The sequence below is a fragment of the Neopsephotus bourkii genome, unplaced genomic scaffold (assembly GCF_033783945.1).
Source record: "Neopsephotus bourkii isolate Nb327-2 ecotype Australia unplaced genomic scaffold, CSIRO-AGI_Nbou_v1 NB_730, whole genome shotgun sequence".
Lineage (NCBI taxonomy): Eukaryota > Metazoa > Chordata > Aves > Psittaciformes > Psittacidae > Neopsephotus > Neopsephotus bourkii.
This window is the reverse complement of record NW_026901228.1, coordinates 64,963-87,520: the sequence shown is the minus strand read 5'-3', so window position 1 is coordinate 87,520 and position 22,558 is coordinate 64,963. Positions and strand designations below refer to the sequence as shown.

The 22,558-nt window shown below is 37.5% G+C and overlaps 1 protein-coding gene across 3 annotated transcripts in view; it reads right to left on the bottom strand.

Annotated features, from left to right (window-relative positions):
* The window catches only part of MGAT5 (alpha-1,6-mannosylglycoprotein 6-beta-N-acetylglucosaminyltransferase), a 130,664-nt gene that overhangs the window by 45,299 nt on the left and 62,807 nt on the right, over nucleotides 1-22,558 (bottom strand). For all 3 annotated transcript variants that reach the window (XM_061354295.1, XM_061354296.1, XM_061354297.1), the window contains 4 exons: nucleotides 15,703-15,779; nucleotides 14,084-14,173; nucleotides 2,003-2,074; nucleotides 601-762 (listed from right to left, as the gene is read on the bottom strand). In XM_061354295.1, the coding sequence (XP_061210279.1) occupies nucleotides 601-762; nucleotides 2,003-2,074; nucleotides 14,084-14,173; nucleotides 15,703-15,779 (401 nt within the window). The remainder of the gene's footprint in view (nucleotides 1-600; nucleotides 763-2,002; nucleotides 2,075-14,083; nucleotides 14,174-15,702; nucleotides 15,780-22,558) is intronic.

The window sequence follows — 22,558 nt, the reverse complement described above, 5'->3', positions numbered from 1 at the left end:
GTGCTGCAGCCACCTGGGCTTAAAGAGAGAGTAGAAACATGACTGTGCATGGCTTGCTGTCACTTAGGACTGGCTCCATTAAGAACAAAGAAGGAAGGGAAACCCAGTGGTGTTTACAACTTTGAGCTCTATTTAACTAGTTGAGGTAATCAAACTTATCCAATCTAAAGCTACTGTCAACTTTAAGTGTTCTCAAATCCAAAACAGAATTACGCTATTTAAAGTCTTGATTTTGGACAGAGAAGATGCACAATTGTTTTGCACTATTACATAAAACACTCCATTTTCAACAGCCTGATGAAAATTCAGTTTTTTTCTTTTACAATCTTCTACATAGTCTCTATTTCATCCAAAATCAAAGAGGTTAAAAACTTACTCAAAGAGTGACTCATGGAAAGTGTGTGAAACTATTTGTTAAAGCAGATACCCATTGTAACAGTAACTTCAAACAGCAAAATACTTCTTGAAAACAGGCACACATATAACCATGAGCCTTTTGGACGTATTTGGTATTTCCACTCTGAAGTTACTTCCAGAATAAGAAGCTTAAAAGACCCTATAAAACTGCAAGTGGCAGGAATGAAAAATCTTTTTATTTACCTTTTTTCGTTTTCTCTTTTCCAAACTCTGTTTTTCTGCAAGTGATTTAATCGCTTCAATCCAGGTATCAGCCATTCGTCTGATGCGTAACATCATCCACCTGAATTCCTCATGTCTTGACATCATTTTGTAGAGATTATCAAAGTTGATACGAATTTCAGCCTTCAATTAAAACATTAAGAACACCCCAAAACATGTTAGTCTTCAAACAGTGTACTTTCCAGAAGTGAAAAAACTTGCCAAATGTGAACTGTGCGCTCTTCATCTCTCATTCAAAAAGAAGATGGAAAAGAAGGAAAATAAGATACACTCCTAACACTAAGGTCAAGATTTTAGTTCGAACACTTAAGATAGCTTTAAACAGATATTTCTAAACCACATAAATTGCTGTTATTTTTATTAGGAGCACTTGGTAGCCCCAGAGTATCATAGAATAGTTTGGGTTGGAAAGGACCTTGAAGGTCATCTGGTTCCAACCATCCTTCTGCTAAATCACATTGCCTAAAACCTCATTTCATCTGGCCTTAAATGTGCTATGTTTGTAGTGTTTCACAATGTATTTATTTCTGCAATATAACATTTGGTTTTGTTCATGTCCTTCAAAATGAGGTTAAAGGATCTCTAAAACATAAAATCAGAACAGTATGTTGAAGATTCAGTAAGATGAAGATTTTTGTATACCTTGAATCATTTAAAATCTATGAGGAAGCGCCCTACTATACCATAAAGGAAGAAACATTACTAGATTACAAATTTTAAAGGAAATACTCCTTTTATAGCTAGACTGATCTAAGAACAATTGGTTTTACAAAATGAGACAGCCTATATCTAAATTATGTAAGCAACATTCATATGCAGCCCAGCAATTATCTTAAAATATCTATGTGCTATATAATTACGCTACAGCATTTAGAAACAACCTGCATGCTGCAGAGTTTTTAATGGGAAAAAAAAGAAAAAGGAGTAATGAAAATGTTACTACAGAACTGAAATGTATATATACCTCTTCCTTTAAGGCATTTTTATATGTATTATATATTATACATATTCATAGGACCATAAAATTGGGCAGTTTCACACATGATCACTTAACACTGGCGAATGGATTTGTTAATTTTTGGAATTTTTCTCAGTATCTCAGATACATTATTTCACAAATTTAAACACTAAATTGCTTTTAATGGAAATCTACCGCCAAGACTGCAATGTGACACAATGACTGCAGAAGACACATAATGAGTTACATATATGTAATCAAGGATGTTCCCTTCAGTTTTGAGGAGCTGAGGAATAAAAATCGTAAATTTTAGTATTATCAGCATTTATGCAGCACAGGATTCCAGGATCTTTTGCATGAATCACAATTACTGAATTATTTTTCACATTTTAATGTTATCCTTACCACTGTTTTTTGATCAGTTTCTTCATTAGGATTTTTTGCTCTCCAAGGTAAACGAGGACACCAATTTTCAACCTGTAAAACAGTCACATGAAAATAAACAATTCTGTTCTGTTCTGTTCCATTCCATTCCAGCTGGTCTACCAAAGCCTCTTACTGCCTTTGTATTACATCTTTCTATGGCCTAAATAAGGTATCAGCTGATTAGTAAGTTCCTGTAAGTTAAAATTGCTTTTTGCAAGAAAAGCTCAAGACTTTCTGCAATTCAATACTATTTTAAACTTGCAAATTTGCAACCAAAAGTCACATTTAGATATTCATTCATGATAATGAATACAGCAGATAAAATGATTTCAAGACAGAGGTCAGCAGTTAAACACTCTAAATACACTTTCTCTGAGCAGTTCCTAAACGTCTTTAAAAAGCACTAAGTTTTTTGTGCTTCTAGACCTTAAAAAAACCACCCCTATGTATTTTGGAACATATCCCACCTCCCCAGAATAGCTTTATGGAAAGCAAAGCCTGATGAAAACCAGCGATCAAAGTTATACCTTGTAGAAATCTAGTCAAAAAGTTGAAAGAAGAATAAAACCTAAACTACCTTATATGAAGGGTATAAGTAACATAATTATAACTTATGTAACAATATCCACAAGTACTAATAGCTGTAATTATTAGAGAAACACAATCAGTGCAAAAGCAATACTTCTACTATTGTCTACTAGGAAAAAAAAAAAGTACAATAGCTAGTAGTTAGGGAAGAAACAGCAACGGATGCGAGTCACTGAAAGCTCCCTAGGGATCTTGCTTCTCCCATAGAATCTTTATTATTCATGTAACCTAAGAAATTAGACTATTTGCTTTGGGGAAGAAGGAATCACACTCTTAGAGGCAAACCCATGAAAACAGAAACATAAATGTACTGCAAAAAGGGAGAAATGAAAAAAAAAATTTATAGGCCACCTAAGATTCATCACTGCCAATTAAGTTTACAACTCCCAAAGAATTAAAAGGCGAGCTGCTCTTTTGGCCCCTCCAGTCACAGACCTGTCAAAATATAATTTTAGTTTAATCATGCTGCAGAAAGCCTGAAGCATTAGAGGTTAAAGGCTTAAGATCATAGCATACAATTTCCTAGAAAACCGATCACATGAAAATAAATTAATAAGCATCATAATCTTATTAAGAGAAGAAATGTATCAAGCTCAGGTTCCTCAGACAAATTATATAAAAGTGTTAATTTAAATGCTATGACTTATTCTACCCAATGTATTTAACATACCAGTTGAATGCAGCAGCTTATCAAACTTATTTGAAATCACCTGATTCTTCAGTGGTCTCCCCCCCCCGCCCCGGAACATACTAGAAATTACAGTGATTAGCAATCACAGAATCATAGAATAGTTATGGTTGCAAAGGACCTTAAGATCATCTAGTTCCAACCCCCCTAACTCTCTAATGCAAGCTCTGGAATCACTGGCATAAGGTTGCAAGACCCATATTACAAATCACTCACAGTCCCAATCTCTCTCCCCTTTGTTTATTTTGTCTCTTTAACAGTACCAATAGTTTAGAATTATTCCTAGCATTAAAACAGATTTAAAGTAAGATAGGACATTTCAAGGACTGCTGTATGTGCCCCTTTTTTGGCGTCACCTATTTCACATTGCACCACCACGCATCCTAAAGGAACTGAAGGTTTTGCAGAGCTGACAAGGACAGTTAGTTCCATGCCTTACTGACTGAAAAACAAATACACTTCTTTTGTGCTTTTAGAAATATTCCCTCTAGTCTAAACTAAATTACAGTAATCCCTATTACATAAACACTTAAAGAGTAGACTCAAAGTAATATCAGTGTACACAGTTGGCCTAGCACTCATTTTTCCTTACTTACTTTTCCTCTTTTCATTGGGAAGACCAGCTTAACTCACCAGATGATTTTTTAAATGCATAGTCTTCACAATTTGGCACTTCGGGACTGAAAAATACACTGGGAAGAATGCATAGGCATTCTCTTATGGAAAGAGTTAGAAAGAGCACCAAGAAAGCAAAGATGAAGCAAAGAAGCCTGACACAGCAGGAGAAGAAGAAATTAAAGAAATTAAGAAGAAATTAAACCTCAGGGAAACTGAGGATGGAGAGGCAAAATACTTACTCACAAACTAGCCAAACTAGGATTACTTTAATAGCAAATTTCAGGTATTCTTGGGCAAAAAAGATCAGGTGTATATGCCCCCAAGATGGAAACATTATGATAGGATAACCAGCTAAAATGCTAATACAATTTCTGCTGTTCAGAACATGAGTTAATTTTTCAGGTAATTAAAGAATCAACAGGGATTAATGAGTCATGGCTCCAAAAGAAACTGAGAGGAGAATCAGAATATTACTTGATTGTTGGCAGAGGGCAGAATATGCAAGCACTTAACACTGAAGCTCATGCACCAGAAGACACTTTTAGATCATAGTAGATATTACCAGGTAGATAGAATCATAGAATAGTTAGGGTTGGAAAGGACGTTAAGATCATTGGGTTCCAGCCCCCCTGCCAATGGCAGGGACACCTCCCACTAGACCATGTCACCCAAGGCTCTCTCCAAGCTAGTCTTGAACACTGACAGGCATGGAGTATTTACCACTTCTTTGGGCAACTTGCTCCACTGCCTCAGCACCTTCACAGTAAAGATACAGAGCAAAGAAAGCAGAAGTGAAAAACTACAGCAGGGAATTCTACACAAGTCATAGCACCTGTGTTTAGAGGTGCCCAGTACTCAAGAAATACCACACTTCCAGTGAAAACAAGGTTTTCAAAGGGAACAGATTCACACTCCATCTGCAGTTCTTCCTTCCCTGTTCAGTAAAAGCACAGATAATCAACAGTCTACATACACTTGGTGAAAGAAAGAGCAGTGTCAACCTATGCAACTACACAAGCTACTGAAGACTTCGGAGACAGCCTTCGTAGAACTACTGGAAATGATAGCATTGATAGGCCTCTACTACAGGATTAAAACCCTGCTGATTTGATGTTACTTACACAAGGTATCTAGCAGGTTCCTAAGTTTTACTGCAACTTTCCCCCAAAACCATAGCAGTTACATTTTTACATGCATTACAAGTAAAAAGATTCCAGTTAACTGGCCTTTTCCATTGCATTATATAAAATTAGTCTACAGCAGTACAAAGCCTCAGTAAAGATGGCTTAAAAATCCTGTGCAGAAATAGTGATTAATATTTTGTGTCAGAATTAAAAGGAACAGTTTGCACTAACACAAATGAGTAGCAAAATGAACTTTGTGTTCCTCAATTTAGCCCCATGTAATGATACACAGCAGAACAGAATACATACTACTTCTGTTGCAAGTAATTCAAAAAACCATGCTATTGGCTTTTTTCAAGACAACCACTTTCTGCTCCTTCCTTGTTCTTGCTTTCCCTTTGCTTTCCTTTCCCTTTCCTCTCCCTTTTCTCTCCCTTTTTCCTTTCCCTTTCCTCTCTTCCCCTGCCCAGTGTACCAGTATTCAGTTCAAACTAAGCACTCAAACTTTTCCTGTCCACAACAAGGAACTGCTCACTTTCAAGCCTAGGAACTACTTCTAACTACAGCTCTCGGCAGGACTTACACTTTCAAGAGACCTCCATATGGTCTAGAAAGTGGGTGGGTGGGTTTTTTGGTTGGTTGGTTTTTAAAGAACCAAGTATCGCCACTTCAGCTAAAAGCTTCAGGATTTCTCATACAGAACACCACAGTGATGCCTATAACTCAATATGAAACTTCAGTGGGTAAGTAACTTTCCTGGTTGCCTTGCATGACCCAAACATGGCCCACAACAGCAATTCCAGCTGTGCTCATCCATTTCTGAACAAATCTTGCAGCTGCTTTCTGACCCAGTCTATTAACCATTGCCATGGCAACTTCTTTAAAAACAAAGGTGGGTGATAATAGTTATTTGTCTTGCTTTCAACAACAGCTGGCAACTAAGTGCCTTGCAGCAACTTACTCACTTCCCCCTCCATGCCCTAGTGGGATGGGGAGTAGAAGTGATAAAAAGTAAAACCCATGGGTTGAGATAAGAACAGTATAATAATTGAAATAAGGTGAAATATAATAATATTAATAGTAGTAACAAAACCAACAATAGTAACAATAAAAGGAAGAGAGAGAAATAAAACCCAAGAAACCCAAGTGATGCACAAATACCCACCAGCCGACCAATGCCCATCCCATCCCCAAGCAGCAACTAGCCCCTCCCCACCAACTCCCCCCATTTCTATACTGAACATGACATTCTCTGGTATGGAATATCCCTTTGGCTAGTTCACGTCACTTGTCCTGGCTGTGTTCCCTTCTTGTGCCCCTCCTCACTTGCAGAGCATGGGAAACTGAAAAGTCCTTGATTTAGACTAAGCACTACTTAGCAACAACTAAACCATCAGTTTCTTATTGACATTATTCTCAGACTAAAGCCAAAAAACAGCACTGTACCAGCTACTAGGAAGAAAATAAATTGTATTCCAACCAAAACCAGGAAGTTTTTGAAAAATGCAGGAGGATGGTCATGAAATTTTTCCAGCAAATCCCAGTGAAAGCTTGGATACATTTTCATAGACTCACTGATGTAAGTACAAGTCAAGTTTTATTCCAATGAATACTAACAACTACAGATGTGGGGAAAAAAAATGTTAAGAAATGTCTAAACCTGCTCAGATGACTTGACTGGAGGCATTCCATATCCTCTGTCTTGTGTGACAAATAAGCACCAACAATAATGCAAGCTCTCTGGAAACATCTGGTGCCTGGAACTTGATTTTCCCACCTTTACCCCAGATTGCTTAAAGAAAGCCTATCAGCTTTAATTGACACTACCAGGGATGAGACAGAGATAGGGCAGGGAGTGTGAGGGGAAGAATTAGAGACTTTATTTTGTAACACATTTTCTAGAAGCTCCTAATACAAAAAACTGAACAATGGGGAGGGAAGACTGCTTTGGTTGATAACTCATAACGAAAAAGTTTGCAGAAAATGCAACAGCATTAAAGCATAACTTGTCCCAGGTGAGAAATATTTGTCTTAGTAAATAACATGTAGACCAGGGAAAAATGCATGTGTCTGCGTATATATACGTGTGTGTATAGATGTGATACATCTGATTATAAACAGGATGATACAGCTTGTGCTAAGGCTGCAGGATGCAGCTACAAATCTGGTATTGTTCCATTAATACACGCCTTTTCACTGTCATTGGCAATGATGACAGAAAGGATTATGGTATCAGTAAAGTGAGTCTAGATGAAATGTCCATCAGAAATGCACAAATACCTCAGCTTTTGTGTTTTGGAACAGAATATCCATGTGCAATCAGCCCTAAGTCTGAGCAAGGTGACAGAGGGCAGCAGTGTTCGTTTGGGTACTGCTCTTCAACTTGTTTCTACATTTCTTTTGATCACTGAAGACAAAAAAACAGAAGTTGTCTCTGGAGATGGAACCAAGACTCCTTTTCTCCCTTTCCAGGGACAGCCTTCCTCTCACTGGGTTAGTATCAGTTCTTTCTCTAGCTTAATCTCTCCATAGCAACTGTTACACAGTCACATGCATGATTTAATAGAAAGGATGTGAGATCAGACTACAGATTAGTGGTTAAGAAAGGCTGTTGGGAAGCAGTAACTGCAGATTTAAAGACTGACCATTTTTTGGATGAATGATGTAAATGCTAAACTATTATTCAGAACACACTATATTTATCTCTGCTGTCATATTTTGAACAAGACCAGCTGTGCCTCCTGTACCTGATGTTGCATTCATTGCCAATCAAGCAAATTAGGTGGTCTTTGATCATGCTCAAGAAACGAGGTCCACCTGAGAAATTAAAGTTCTCTGCTTGTTTTTAAATTGCAGTAGACAGTCCTGTCTAGAGTACATGTAGCTAGCTCCGTAAGTTTAGGTTGCATGGTACTTTAGAAGTTCAAAATCGCAGTGCTACATGATTTCAGATATCAGTGAAAAGCTGGTGTTCTGAACTGCTTTGGGGTGTGAATGACTAGGTTCGGCTTAAACTGAACTCAAGAGTTTGTCTAATCCCTTATCACAGACAAGCCACTCTCACAGTGATTTCATGTAGCTTACTGGTGAGTTAACAAAGAAAATCCAAATCAAACAAACCTAAGAAATTTGAAGAGCATATTTTATAGAAGCTTTGCAGGTATCTGCTCCAGTAACTTCCCCAGAAACATGGAAACTGAAGGGAATTCAAGACTGCAGCACTTGACTAGATTACAAAGCAAGTACATCAAGCAAACTTTTAAGAACTTGGCATGTTAAACGTGTACCACTAGGTTAGTTGAGCATCTTCCAGACTGAATGGAAGTATAGTTTGTCAGGAGCTCCCTGCACCCAGAATTTCAGAAGTCCCTTATGCTTTTAAAAAGTCACAGTGGGAATTTAATAAAGTAGAAAGTGAAAAGGTGCCTTCTCTAAATACCTGGGATAATCTTCATTTTGGACTCTTCCAAAGGGCAGGTGCAACACATCTATACAGAAACTAAAGCAACTTTCTTACCACATCAGGTGAACAGCGTTATTGCTCAGTGTACTTCTATCCATGGTGAAGTATTACTGTTAAATATCTTACGTGAGTCCCAGAGTGGGCAAGAAAAGAACAACAGTGCTGTAATATCTGGTGAAAGAAGGTGCATGTTTGAATTTATTAGGCAGTATGAAGGTAGGCAGAGAACTCAGAATGTTCAGCTAGAAAATCCATTTGAGAATTTGATGTGAAAGAACTGCTCCCAGGTGACTTTCTCAAATCCTCTGGAAACTGTATTACCTATATTTTGTTTAGCATTTCCTCAGCGATAGGTAGTCATTTGAAGGCGCTACAAAATCTGTGGCATGCAAGACTACTGCCTGCCTGTTTAGTGAAAGGAGGAGTGTACAGGTAATTTTGGATTTGGTTGTTTCCAAAGGCAATCTCAAATATTGGGTGTTAGGTACCTGCAGTCCCAGTGACACCAAAATATGAAATGTTATAATCATCAATCAACAAATGCTCCCTTATCTAAATTCAGTAATGTACACAAAATTTGATTCCTCTCTTACACTAGCATCTACGCCTTTTCCAAAAAGACAGACTAATCCCAGTTTAAAGTGACAGAAGTAGAAAAGATAACTAAGCCCAAATCACCCAGATCCAGGCCAATACACTAATGGATGATCTGGGGACAAAGTGCTGGTTATCATTAGCATTTAAATTTCTTAGAGACTTACATAAGATGACTGAAGAAGTTCAAGCTGTTGCTGCTTTAGAGACAATACTATTTTTGTAAATTTTCTAAGCAGAATTCAAAGAAGCTGGTTTAATGCTACACAACACTGAAGAAATGCAAGCCATTGGCAGTGTGCGCTTGCAGCCCAGAAAGCCAACCGTATCCTGGGCTGCATCAAAAGGAGCATGACCAGCAGGTTGAAGGAGGTAATCCTGCCCCTTTACTCTGCTCCTGTGAGATCTCACCTGGAGTATTTTGTGCAGTTCTGGTGTCCTCAACATAAAAAGGACATGGAACTTTTGGAACAAGTCCAGAGGAGGGCCACGAGGATGATCAGGGGACTGGAGCACCTCCTATATGAAGACAGGCTGAGAAAGTTGGGGCTGTTCAGCCTGGAGAAGAGAAGGCTGCATGGAGACCTCATAGCAGCCTTCCAGTATCGGAAGGGGGCCTATAGGGATGCTGGGAAGGGACTCTTCATTAGGGACTGCAGTGATAGGACATGGGGTAATGGGTTAAAACTTAAACAGGAGAAGTTTAGATTGGATATTAGGAGAAAATTCTTTCCTGTTAGGGTGGTGAGGCACTGGAATAGGTTGCCGAAGAGGTTGTGAATGCTCCATCCGTGGCAGTGTTCAAGGCCAGGTTGGACAGAGCCTTGGGTGATATGGTTTAGAGCGAGGTGTCCCTGCCCATGGCGGGGGGTGGAACTTGATGTTCTTAAGGTCCTTTCCAACCCTAACTATTCTATGATTTTATGATTAACTTACCTCAATATCAGAAAATAGTTTACACAAGCAGCAAAAGTTGTGGAAAGGGGACTTCCACACAGATGTGAGCAAATGGTACTAAACAAGCAAACCCACAAGGATTTAGGGAATCTGTATAATTATAATTCCCAGTTGTTTTCACTAAAGTATGCCACAGACTACAGCTTGCCTTCTAGAAACAAACCCACACTCAAAATCACCTTCAGTTTATATTTTTCTGCTTTATCCCTCAAAGCAAAAGAAATAGCATAAAGAAAAATATTCCTGCAATGAAACCATAGATCCTATTTCCATCAAGTCTGAAGAACTCAAAACAAGAATTCTCTCTAATGGCATACTAGTACACACTCAGAAGCTACAGGAGCTTTAGAGATTGGTCTTTGAAATTGTTTTAGTCTTTTGAAATGCTGGATCCGCTTCCAAGATGGGTACCAGAAATTACCCTTGCACCTGAAAGGCAACCAGAGATACAAAGACTGGGATTTTAGTAAGATCTGCCCAGCTCCAGCATCCATGTAGTGACCTCTGGGCAGTGGTAGCTTGCATCACAGCTGCTGGCTGACCAGCAAGCACAGCAGTAGTTCCACTCCTGTGTGGCAGGCAGTGAAAGCCGTCAGAGAAAGCACATGTCTAGATAAAGAAGAGGAGCAATAAGACACCTACACTTTCTTTTTCTTTTTCCTTAAGCTGGGAAACTGTGAAAAATTCATTTGCTAGAAGATATTTTTAAAAGCTTAATTCTTCAGCTGCAAACTGACATTTTGCAGTGAAATATATTTTTGTACTGTCTAGAAATTAATTTTTTCACATTTCTCTCCAGAGGCAATGCCATCTGTGAAAATTATAACTGCACCAGTGACATTACAGTGTTAAACAACTGTATTTTTCATAACTAAATGCTGAGTTTATAGGAAGCAAGTCTTTTCCATGGGCAAGTCTGTATCACAGTTAAATGGAAACAGTCCCAACTATACAGAAACCTTAGCTTAACTTGCTTTTCAATTTTTTCTACTTCTAATTCCTGTCTTCCCTGTTATTTAAAAGAATATAAGTCTGGTTTTACTATTCAGGCCATTTCTGTTTCCTCCAGTCTTCAAAGGTTCCAGCACAATTAGTGTTATGAGGACTGCACAGTTGCACATCATGCACCAGGAGTGAGCCTGTGCCTTCAGCAAAACTTCAAGATGGAAGTGTGAAAATTCTTGCAGCTTTATCTGCAAGTCTGTAGAGGTGAGAGCTTTAAATAAAAAAAACGTAAGCCTGAATTGCTGGATTGCTTCTCACTTTCCTTCTACTGCCACACTCACCTCCCATTCTGCTCAAGCAGCCAAGACACAAGAGAAGTGGAGAAGAGCTGTTCAGCTAGTTGTTCTTGCGTTCTTGTAGGAGTGCCATCCAAAGCAAACTACAGGAGGCAGAACTGTTAACACTTTCACTTGTGCAGGCTCTTCAGAAGAGATTACTTGGGGCAGCATGGATTTTGACTGTGACGTTCTATTTTGCAGACACACAGGGTGGAAACAAAACAGGGACACAGCAGATACCTGAAGACTGGGTTTTATTTCTAAACCTTTGACTAAACTGTGGACAAGTTACTTTGTATTTCTGTGGTCCTGACCCATATTCCATATCAAGATGTATTATTTCAGGCTGCTCTGTTTACAAGTTTAAAATTGTATTACAAAGAGTGCTAGGTGAGTGTAACATAATATCCTAACTGAACTCTTTCTGAAGAAAAAAAGTAGATCCCGAAAGAGTATGCAAGAGCACAGGCACTTGTCACACTAGATCTTAAGAGGCAGTTTCAAGAGCAAAAGTAGGTATACACACAATTTGATGCATATTCTGTCTTTTCAAACAGAAGTTGCGCATAATTTTATGTATATATTGCCTTTTCAAACAAAGCATGTGCACACAACCATCTTACTCCTACACTGTAACTTTAAAGTAGAAAAATCTTAACCATAATATCCTCCCAGCACCCTAATGCATTCTAATATTTTAAATCAGCAGTTTTGACTTGAGAGCTCTGTAGACACATTTATCATTCAGCTGAGCAACCATAGTATAAACTGTCAACTCTTCATCATTGTCCACTTTGACAAATTACTCTCGCAATAGCATTTCCAAGTTATCCTTAGCAGCCAACACACCTCATAAATCCCCATCGTTGTAGTGTTATTAGAATTTCATTTCATGCTTGTATTCGCAAACATTTAAGCTTTCAACCTCTGCTGCTGGGCATTAATCATAGGATTAAGAATGCCAAATTTAAACTTAAGGTTAATAACATGCTCACCCAATATTACTTTTACATTCTGTCATAGGAAAACACTTTAAAAAAGTACAAGACTCTTGTTTGAAGTTTGTAAATATACACATAGACTAACTGTTCTATTGTTCCATCATGAAATGAGAATTTGCCCAAATTCAGTATTGCCGCTTAAAGAAAAATTTTAAATCCCTAGACTCTTAGAAAAAAAACCAACCATTTGGCCTCTATAAATCTGCTTCGATTTTGCCATGAGGATGAGCTAAACTGATCATCAACTGAGTTTTCAAAATTTATGATCAGAGGCGATTGTTACAGAAGACACTGTGATTTTAATACAGAAATACAAAATAACAGATGTCATTTAAGAATATTAGATTCTCACATTCAGCTGACGTGTATCTTTATCTCTAAAATACATCTGCATTAAAAACACAAAGCACTTGCTGGCTGACAGAATACTAATGCACAAATGTAACTCCACTAATGATAAAACATAACCTTTTAGCTGAAACTCAGGTCAATTTCAGATTATTTCAAAACCATATCTGTAGCTTTTATGATAAATAACAAGATAAATAATATAGTCATACTGTATCTTTTCCTTCCCCAGCTTCATAGCCCATAAACAGATCAACACTTGGTACTAGCACTGGAGTGAGTCAAATCTGTGATTCAACTCAGCCTTTATTATTTCTTCAGATACATGGTTTTGATATGCATTTAACTATTACTGCTGCTTCAAGCAGTGTGCCCAGAAAAGTTCATGACAGTCAACTGAGTAAATTAACAGAAACTGCTTTCATTACAACAGAGTTACTTATCTAGTAGACCTATAGTTTTAATCTCAGATACGTAATTTAAAATCTGAGCCCCACCCCCCAATCCTGCAGAAACTGCAAAATTAATATCAGTTTGCAATTCAGAAGCCATACTGGCTCCTGCTGTTCTTTACAAATAGTAAGCTACTAGGTATCAATACTACTTCCAAGATCAGCTGCTATAAGTTATCAACATTTTAGTAATACAAAATAAGAGGTCAAGTGATCAAATACACCTGACTTTCTGGCACAAACACTACAAGCCAGCAATGGAGCTCATAATAACTGATTGACAAAATTCATTATTGGAAAAAAAGTGTTACACAGGAAACAGAATCTGTACAAAAACCCACCAGGGCATGAACTTTACTCAGCTGTGTACGGAACTGGGCTTTTGGTTCTGACAGGTACCAAAAGCTTTAGCCAATATATGTGCTACTTCATTAAAAAATGGGACTTTCGTGGGGTTTTTGTTTTCTGTCAACAGACTCTGCAATTCATGAACAGTCTCCAAGCAGGAAGTGGCCATGCTGCTTCAGAGAACGTTCTACGGTTCATTTAGTTCTAATTTCCAAATTTTACATTCCAAATGCCCCCCCCCCCCCCCCCAAATGCCTCCCCCTACTACTACCCTAGGAACTGCACTGAAAGCAACAGAAAAAATGTGCAGAGGCAAGAATGACTATGACTGAGCTTCATACTTGGGTTTAACAGGATACCCAGTGTGGACTCCCTGGAGAGTTGCTACTTACATCAGTTATAAACATTAGAATTCTCCAGGCTAGAAACCCCTGGAGGACATATGATTAATAGCAAAACACTTCATAATAATTCTGTTTTAATAGCTTTTTCCTCCTTATATTTTTTTTCAAAGAAAGTTATGATTTCTGTTGAGAACATTTTGCAAACAGTTACCAAAAATACGTTTCCCTTCTGCAGATTAACAGATTACTAACCTCACTGAGGTAAATAAAAAAGGAGCATGTGGACCCATCTACACCATAACTTGCATAACAGGGATCCGATCGCCACATATCTTTCATCCACTGAAACAGAAACAAAACCACAGTCTGTTACATTGAAGTATCACATAATAACTCTACTATTTCACACGGAACTCGGAAATAATGGGGAAAGCTGCAAGTGACCATATCCATCTTGATGAAAAATACAAATAGCAAAAAAGGAATTTTATATTAACATTTTGCAGCATACTGAATCTCTGCATTCAGCTATGTTGGGAAAATAACTACATACCAGATGTGAGCAGTTTATACAAACTAGTATCCAGGCAAGCAGAGACAAATATCAAAAGGAAAATATAATGAGGGTGCAGACATATGGGTGTGGCTGGAGTTGACTGCATTGTTTCCCCCCCCCCACGTTACACTTGCTCTGGAATTTAACAGATCATTTCAGTTACTAAGATTGAAATCTCCCTGATTCTGCCAAGAATTTGTCATTTCTGCAGAAGGAAGTTATTAATTTAAATTCAGATTTTAATATTCAAATAATGCATTACATAGTCACTATGCAGCCAGTTTGTCAAAACGGATCAAAACACAGACCAGAGATTTAAGACACAGTTTGGGGATTTTTAAATACTATTGCCTACAAATTTATTTAGAGGAAAAAGGCAACAGATTTCACATACATTTTGGTAGTTATTTCTTTTCACTACCAGAAACAGGTATCATTATTAAGTAATGCAATTTAAGTATTCAGCCATTTTACATTCATGCTCTACTACTAAAAGAGTGTCCTTACATTTGAAATGTATTTTGGTGAAAAAAAACAACTCCAAACCCTCCGTTTATCAAGTCTGTTGTTTTGCATTTTTTTGTCTTTGTTTTGTGGGGGGGTTTATTGGTTTTTGGGGTGGGAGGAGAAAAAGGGAAGAAGTCTTTTGTTTTGCTTTTTTCTTTTCCAACTGAAGTCTGATGGCTTTCCATATTTTGCTTTTCAAACTGCATTATTAGTAAAATACAGGATTTATGTAGAAGTAACTGTGAACCCCAAAGTTCTGGTTGCTTTAGCTTGTGATCAAGAAGAGGCAGAGTGCTTTCCCCAATACAGGGGAAGAGAGGAACCCAACAGCACTGTTGGCAAAGAGGAGAAAGAAGCATAAACAGATGTTTTGCTGAAGCAGAAAAAGAGCTGGACTGAGGTACACACAGAATCCAAGTCGTGCGGTAGGAAGAATGCCAAATGACTCATAATGAGGAAGAAAACCAGGGTTTTCTGAATAACAAGATATCATACAAATAATAAGGCCTTTTATTAAGTATCATAAATACACAAAACATAACACATAATAATAAATAATATAAATACATAATAATACACATTTAATATAACACGGCATTTTATTCCTGTCTTAATAGGAATGCCACTTCTCTGCAGCAGTAGTATCAGAGGCCTGAGATAAGTAATACTGTAGCGATACTTCTAAACATTCCCTTTTTGACACAGTTGTTCTTGTTTTACACCATTGTCTGAGCACTGACCTCTTGCAACATCGGTTCAGATTTTAGAAGAACACACAGAATAAGATCAAAACCAGATTAAAACTTACCTTTATTTTCCCTTCACAGTGAGGAAAACCATCCATAGGAGGCAATTCACACTGTTCTTGGGCTCCATTTATGAGATCTAAAGAGACACATAAACCATAACTGATTTTCATTTTACAGTTCTGAGAGGTGGCCTAACGAATCCTTCTTTTTATTTTCATGAATCCACAATCCAGACTGATTGAAGAGTCTTACTGCGTAGCATCTGCTATAACATTAAAACTCAGTGTGCCCTTCTTGAATACAGAAGAAAATGGTTGCATGTATTTCAATTTTGACTTGCAGTAAAGGTGCTGATTTACAGAAACTTGTCTACAAAGACTTAAAAATCAAACTAATCTATACTAAGAATAATAAAAAGCAAAATGTCTTCCTCATCAAAGTGTGCTTAAACATACTAACTTGAAACAATTTGGTTCTGATTGTCAAAAGTTTTGAGATGTGTATTGCTTTTAAACATAAAAACTAGTTTTTCAAGTTCTGTTATCATTTTATCAAATACTACTCATGATCTGAAACTTGGCATGAGATGTATGACTTAATTAATAAATGTTGCAATATGATCTAATTTTACAACTAACACTATATAATATTCCATGAGAAGTATTTCATACGGTCTTTGAAGATTTTTTTTCCTTTTTGCCTATTTTAGTATTTTACCATTCTAGATTTTTGTAACAAATTAAAGAATGCAATACAGAGCAACATTTCTAGGCCATGAGCCAAGGAAAAAGGAGCAGTGTTAAAGCACACTGCCATACCAACTCCAGTATGAGACCTTCTTCTAAGATAGAAGAACCCTCTGACACAGGCCTTGAAGTCAAAAAAAAATTAAGATGATGGAGAGATCTTGCTGAAGTGTGTAGAGGACAGGGTTTTCAATTTAGGTAGTTCATCCCAGAGTTTTATCTAAATTATACCTACACCATTTCTGGCTTTTCCCACAGTCAAGAATCAAGATCATTAAAGCCAGCTATCCATCAACCTAGGAACACTTCATGCTTTGGAAGTGACACTGCACAACTTCACCCAAAATAAGCTAATTGGAGATCTTGGGGAGGGGGGGGAGGAAGGTTGCAGTATTAGAGCAGAATAGTGACAAGATCAGTAGAAAAACATTAGAACATTTTAATACATACAAATCCTACCTGATATACCTGAGTATTTTCAATTTTTTTGCAAATAGTTTCTTTTAAAGGTAAAGCTTGAAATGTGAGTGAAGCATTGCAAAATGAAACGCATGGGGAAAAGAAGAATCATGCCAGAAAGAAGACACCAATTTCGCAGTCCCTGTGGCAGCAGAGTAATTTGACAAACTGAGTTGCACTGCCAGTGACAATAACACTGAAACAAAGTAGTTTGTAACATGGCTTTATAATTTCAAATCAATAAGCACTTTTAAAATTATCTCCCCATCTTCTTATCCTTATATGACTCTTGCAGACTAGACCACTGACATCTACAGCTCTGTTTGCTGCTCCAAGTAAGAAAATACACACCATTAACAGTTTAGAAGCATGTTCCAAATTCAGTCAGTACAGCTAAATAACAGTGGGGCTTTTTGCTTTCTGGGACTGCAGTTCAGAAATTAGACCTTCCACTTTTAAGTGGAAGTCAGTGCTTGAGATCAAAGAGTAATAAGCCTATGTTAAACCAAGAAGAGGTTAAAATTATGGCAATTTTTAGGAATCAATATAACGCCATTAGAAGAGCTTTATGATCTAAACTGTGGCCTTTTTTTTGGGTTTTTTTTTTTTAATTTGTTTTTGGTTTTGTTGGGGGTTTTTTGTTTTCTTGTTTTGTTTGTTTGGGGTTTCTTGTTGTTTTTGTTGGGTTAGGATTCTTTCTTTGTTATTTTGGCTGGGTTTCTTTTTTCATTTGGTATTTTTTATGCAAACTCATAAGCCTGACTACAAAGTAAGTGGGGAGCTTTTCATAAGGCATGTCAAATTCAGACCTTCCTAAAACATAAAAGATATCTGAAATCTACGATATAACATCAGAGATGCTCAAAGGTTTTTTTGGTTTCCACCCCATGGCTGCCATATATAGACTCAAACATGGCTGCCATATATATATATTCAAACAACTGTACTTAGCAATATTCAGAAAGGTAAGAGACAATTATTAAACCCTTAAAGTGAAGATGATATTATTACTGGTATTCAACATCCATTTCCATATATCTTCTCCTCCACAACAGTACTTTATTAAGGAGTATTCTTCCTCAATCACTACCCACCAATCACCATGCCAACACTACCACTCACTTGACTCTTGGTTGGACCACTGATACGGAATCAGTTAAAAATAGTTCTTGCCTGAAAGTATTACTTGAAACCAAACCCAATTTTCTGATTGGCACTACAGAAGAAGCAAAGTGGAGGTGGTAATACCAGTCCTTTGGGGGGTGCAGCTGCAGGATACCTGTTTGCTTTTGTCATACATAAACACAATTTCTGCATGCAAGTATGGTTTTGTGGATGGGCAGTGACCTTTGCTACTGTTCACTGTTTGCAAGGTTTTACAGGATCCCTGTTTTTACAAGATCTACTTCTTCCAACAGTAACATATTATACCAGCCATACACTTCAACAGCTTGCATAAGCTGTTGCAGGCCTGCATACAGATACCTTCCAAGAGGAAAGTCAATCCTCCCAGTTCTCACTGCTCCTGTTTATACCATGAAATTAAAAGCAAGAGCCAGACATTTATGTCAGCACAAGCTATAGTTTTTCTCAGGCTTCTGGTCTCCCCTGTGGCCAGCTGCACTAGGGCTTTTCCAGAGCAGCCTCACTTGCTCATACATACAAACAGCACACTGATCTCTCTAGGATAATCTATGTGGATAGGGAACACAGAACACTAATGCCCACTTTTATCACCTCTAACCATGTTGAAATGCTTGATGAAGTATTAAAGTCTAGCAGTATTTTCAAGAGTACCTGTCATCTTTCTCCCTCCTTGCCAGCAACAGGACTTTGATCATCCATGCCAGCTAGAAGCTGGGTCTTCTTAAGCAGAAATCCAGAGATGAACAAATTTTGCATATGCCATGGACAGGTGGGACCTACCTCAACCAGATACCAGCAATTTACAATTTTGAATGTATCACACAGTCAAGGGAGATGAAGCAGGTGGAACCCTGGGAATGCTGACCTACACATCTGGATTTTCCAAAACACGAAAAGCAAGTATTAAAAAACAAGTCCAGACTTCAGTGTTTTCATCATTTGGAGGTGACGAAAAAAAACCACACCCTAATATCTTCTGAAGATTCTGGTTTAAAAGGTCTGGATAGAAGTCCTATGCTGTTAACAAATTCACATTGGATAGCTTTTTCCTGAAGGGGAAAAAAAAACATTATTAAGCCAGACATTAAAATTACTTTTCTTGGAAAACAGTATTTGAAAAACCACAAGGATTTTTATCCTTAATTAGGGTTTATGTAATTTAGAATGCAAGTTCTAAGATCTTTTTTCCCATTCAAACCTTAGCACACTTACAGCCAAAAACTTCAGAAATACAGCAACTGTCAAGTCAGTACAAAGCAACAGTAGTAAATACACGCATTTTTTTAATCTTAAGCTTTTTGTGAGCCATGATACTAATTTCTATTCTACAGGCACCTAAGTGTTTTTGAAGTCATGCACAGCTTATCTCCTCTTGACTGCTGTTACGCAAATTCATAATTATTAAACATTTACCTCATATGTTGTTACATTAAAGGTCAATGCATTGACAAAATGAAAATATGAATCTGAGCATATTATAAACCTAAGAGCCTACACTTATTATAGATTATCCTGGAAAAATATGGAAAATATTGATAAAACACAAAAAAAATTTAGATTTAAAAAACTTTTTAAATACAGTGCTCTGTTTGTGACACCCTGGGACACTCAACATATAAGGACATTCAAAATATAACTAACAAACTCCATCCATGTGTTTAGAAAGGAGTCGTATGTTCACTTTGCAAATGCCTGTGGCTGTTTAAAGATATATAGCTCTACATCAGAGATCGTTAGTGTAGAGCAGGTGAAACCAAACTTGTGAACAGTTGTCAGTTATTTCAGTGCAAAGTCTGGCACATTAGCATGAATGAGCAGATTTAGGCTAAGCCATCTAACCTTGCACTGCAAAAGATACTTCTCCCTTGTTGCTCTATATGAGCAACTATACTGGCTAAAGACTCAGGCCTTTGACATCACTTTCTTTAAACACCAGTTCACAGGTGCAGGTCTTCATTGTCTCTTTCAATTAAACTCTGTGTGCACAGGTTTTATTTACTTTAGTGAAGGTCTTAAAACACCCAAGAGAGAATCATGTGATTAAAAGCACACAGTCTGGGATACCGAATCGATTTTTTTTTTTTTTTTTGCTTCCCAGTTACTCTTTAGCAGAACAGTAAAAATAAGCAAGAGTGAGTGCTACATACACATAATGTTCTTTTCCTGTATTGCACATCCTTCAGATAATATGCTTTGTAATGGGCTAAAATGAATTTTCTCCACCAGACAGTTAAGAAGTCTAGAAATAATCCACTAAAACAGTAAGCTGCATAACAATTTTAATTACTCAGCAGATTATTGTTTGATAGCTGTTCTATTTGTCATACAAGTTTTAAAATAGCAATATTGGTTAAAGCAAATTTAAAAGCTACAATACTGCTGAGATTGCAAACTGTTGGCATCAGCAGCCTATCTAGTCTGCTAAGGATCAACTCTTCATTTTTCAGAGAATGGAAGTATCTTGAGAATTGAACATGACACAAATGTTACATACTTAGAAACCTTGAGGCTAAATCCCAGGTTTTTAGACTAGTGCAAAAAAAAAAAAGCATATTAGAATATCTTTCGATGACATACAGCAGAGAAAATAGCTCAACTCAAACTGTTTCCCATCAGCAGATCTCTCAAAATCAGGAACCTCCTTAGTCTTAAAAGGACAGAGTAATCATACCTGATCAAGCCTATTCATCAATTTTATCCCTATTTGTTTTCTTTCTGGTTTTGATCATTAAACAAAAGTACTATTCTTCCTTAAATTCATGGAACCCTTGTTTCTATTTCAGCTCAGAAATTTGGTATCTACAGTTAGACACAAGACTATAGGTTAGGACTGGTTTAGTTTGTGTAACGTCTCCTTTCCCTTCTCCCACTAATTAATAGATTCTTAATTTAATTCACATATTTAACCTCCAGAGGATAAGATTTATTTAAAGAGAGAATTTGCAACATGAACTGAAAGCACTATCAACATATTCAATGAAACAAGCTAATAGTTTCAAGATTTTAAATGCAGAGCACAGAACACTTGCTATTAACATTTTAGAAACTTCAGTAGCAAAACAGTAGTATGATTTAAAGAAAATTAACTTTTCTACTGCTAGTCCATCCTCACACCAGCTGTGCTTCTGTGTCGCATTAACGCTACTGAAATCAATGCAGGGTTAGGAGAATTCAAGTAGTAGTCAAGTGGTTAATCAAAATGCAGCCCAGGGGACCACCAAGAGCCCCCTTCAGCATTACTAATACAGCTTAGCGCTGCAGTGGAAAATATTTACGTGTGGTCTTCTGCACAGTTATTACACTGTGTTGCAACAGTGATGCTTGAAAAAACACAGTTCTCCCAAGCTCCATGCTACTGCCTTTGTGGGAGGAAAATGGACAGCAAAATGGGAAAAACTGCGTAATATTATATACAGTGTAGAAAAGTAATACAATGAATAAGGCACAATAAATACGACTCAAAGCAAAGCATCGCCCTGGGAAAACTGTAATCTTAGCTATTAGAACCAGTGCAGCCCACATCCTATTACATCCAGTATACACTGACGGTCTGTTGGGACAACTAGTTTGTTTTTTAAACATGATGTTGTGGTTTAACCCCAGCCAGCAACTATGTATCACGCATGCAATGGCTTGCTAATTCCCCCAGCCTCATGGGGAGAAGAATCAGGAAAAAAATGTAAACCCCATCAGTTGAAATAAGAGGAGCTTAAAAATAGAAATTAAGTAAAATAATAACAACAGCAACAATAAGAGTAATAAAACTGAAAGTGGCATAAACCAATCAAACAAAAAACCCCAAGTAATGCACAATACAACCACCCACTGACCAATACCCAGCCTGACCTGAGCACCAGTTTGCCCTTCTGGGTAACTCCCCTGAGTTTATATACTGGGCATCATGTGCTGTGGTACAGAATACCCCTTTGGCTAGTTTGGGTCATCTGTGCTGGCTGTGATCCTTGTCAGCTTCTCATGCCCCTCCTCACTGGCAGAGCATGAGAAACTGAAAAGTCCTTGATTTAGAGCAAGTATTACTTAGCAACAACTAAAACATTGGTGTGTTTTCAACGTTATTCCCAGACTAATGCCAAAACACAGCCCTGTACCAGCTACTAGGAAGAAACGAGGATACATTACCATATGGAACATTTTACATGCTAAGTTAACTAAAGAAAAGCCTACTGCAGTCCTCCTAAGACAGGAAGACACCTTTGGAAAGTCAAAATAATATGCACCATTTTAGCTTTTTTTAATCCAGTTTGTCTCTGCAAATACAGTACTATGGGGCAAACCATCGTTGCAGACTGTTAAAACTAATGAGGCTGTATAAGAAAGTTTATCATAAAGATAGCCACGCAAGAAAATCAACCGATCATGAAGTTACCTGAGTCTTCCTCCCCACCTAAAAGGCTTCAGTGTATCAGCCCCACGTCTTTAAGAAGAAGGACATGGAAATACCATGACAAAGGTCCTTCTCACCATAGTAACGTTAAGAAGCCTGCTTGCAGCATAGCTAAAGCTGTCTTGTCAGCCTGCCTCACTACATATTCACAGAGCATGC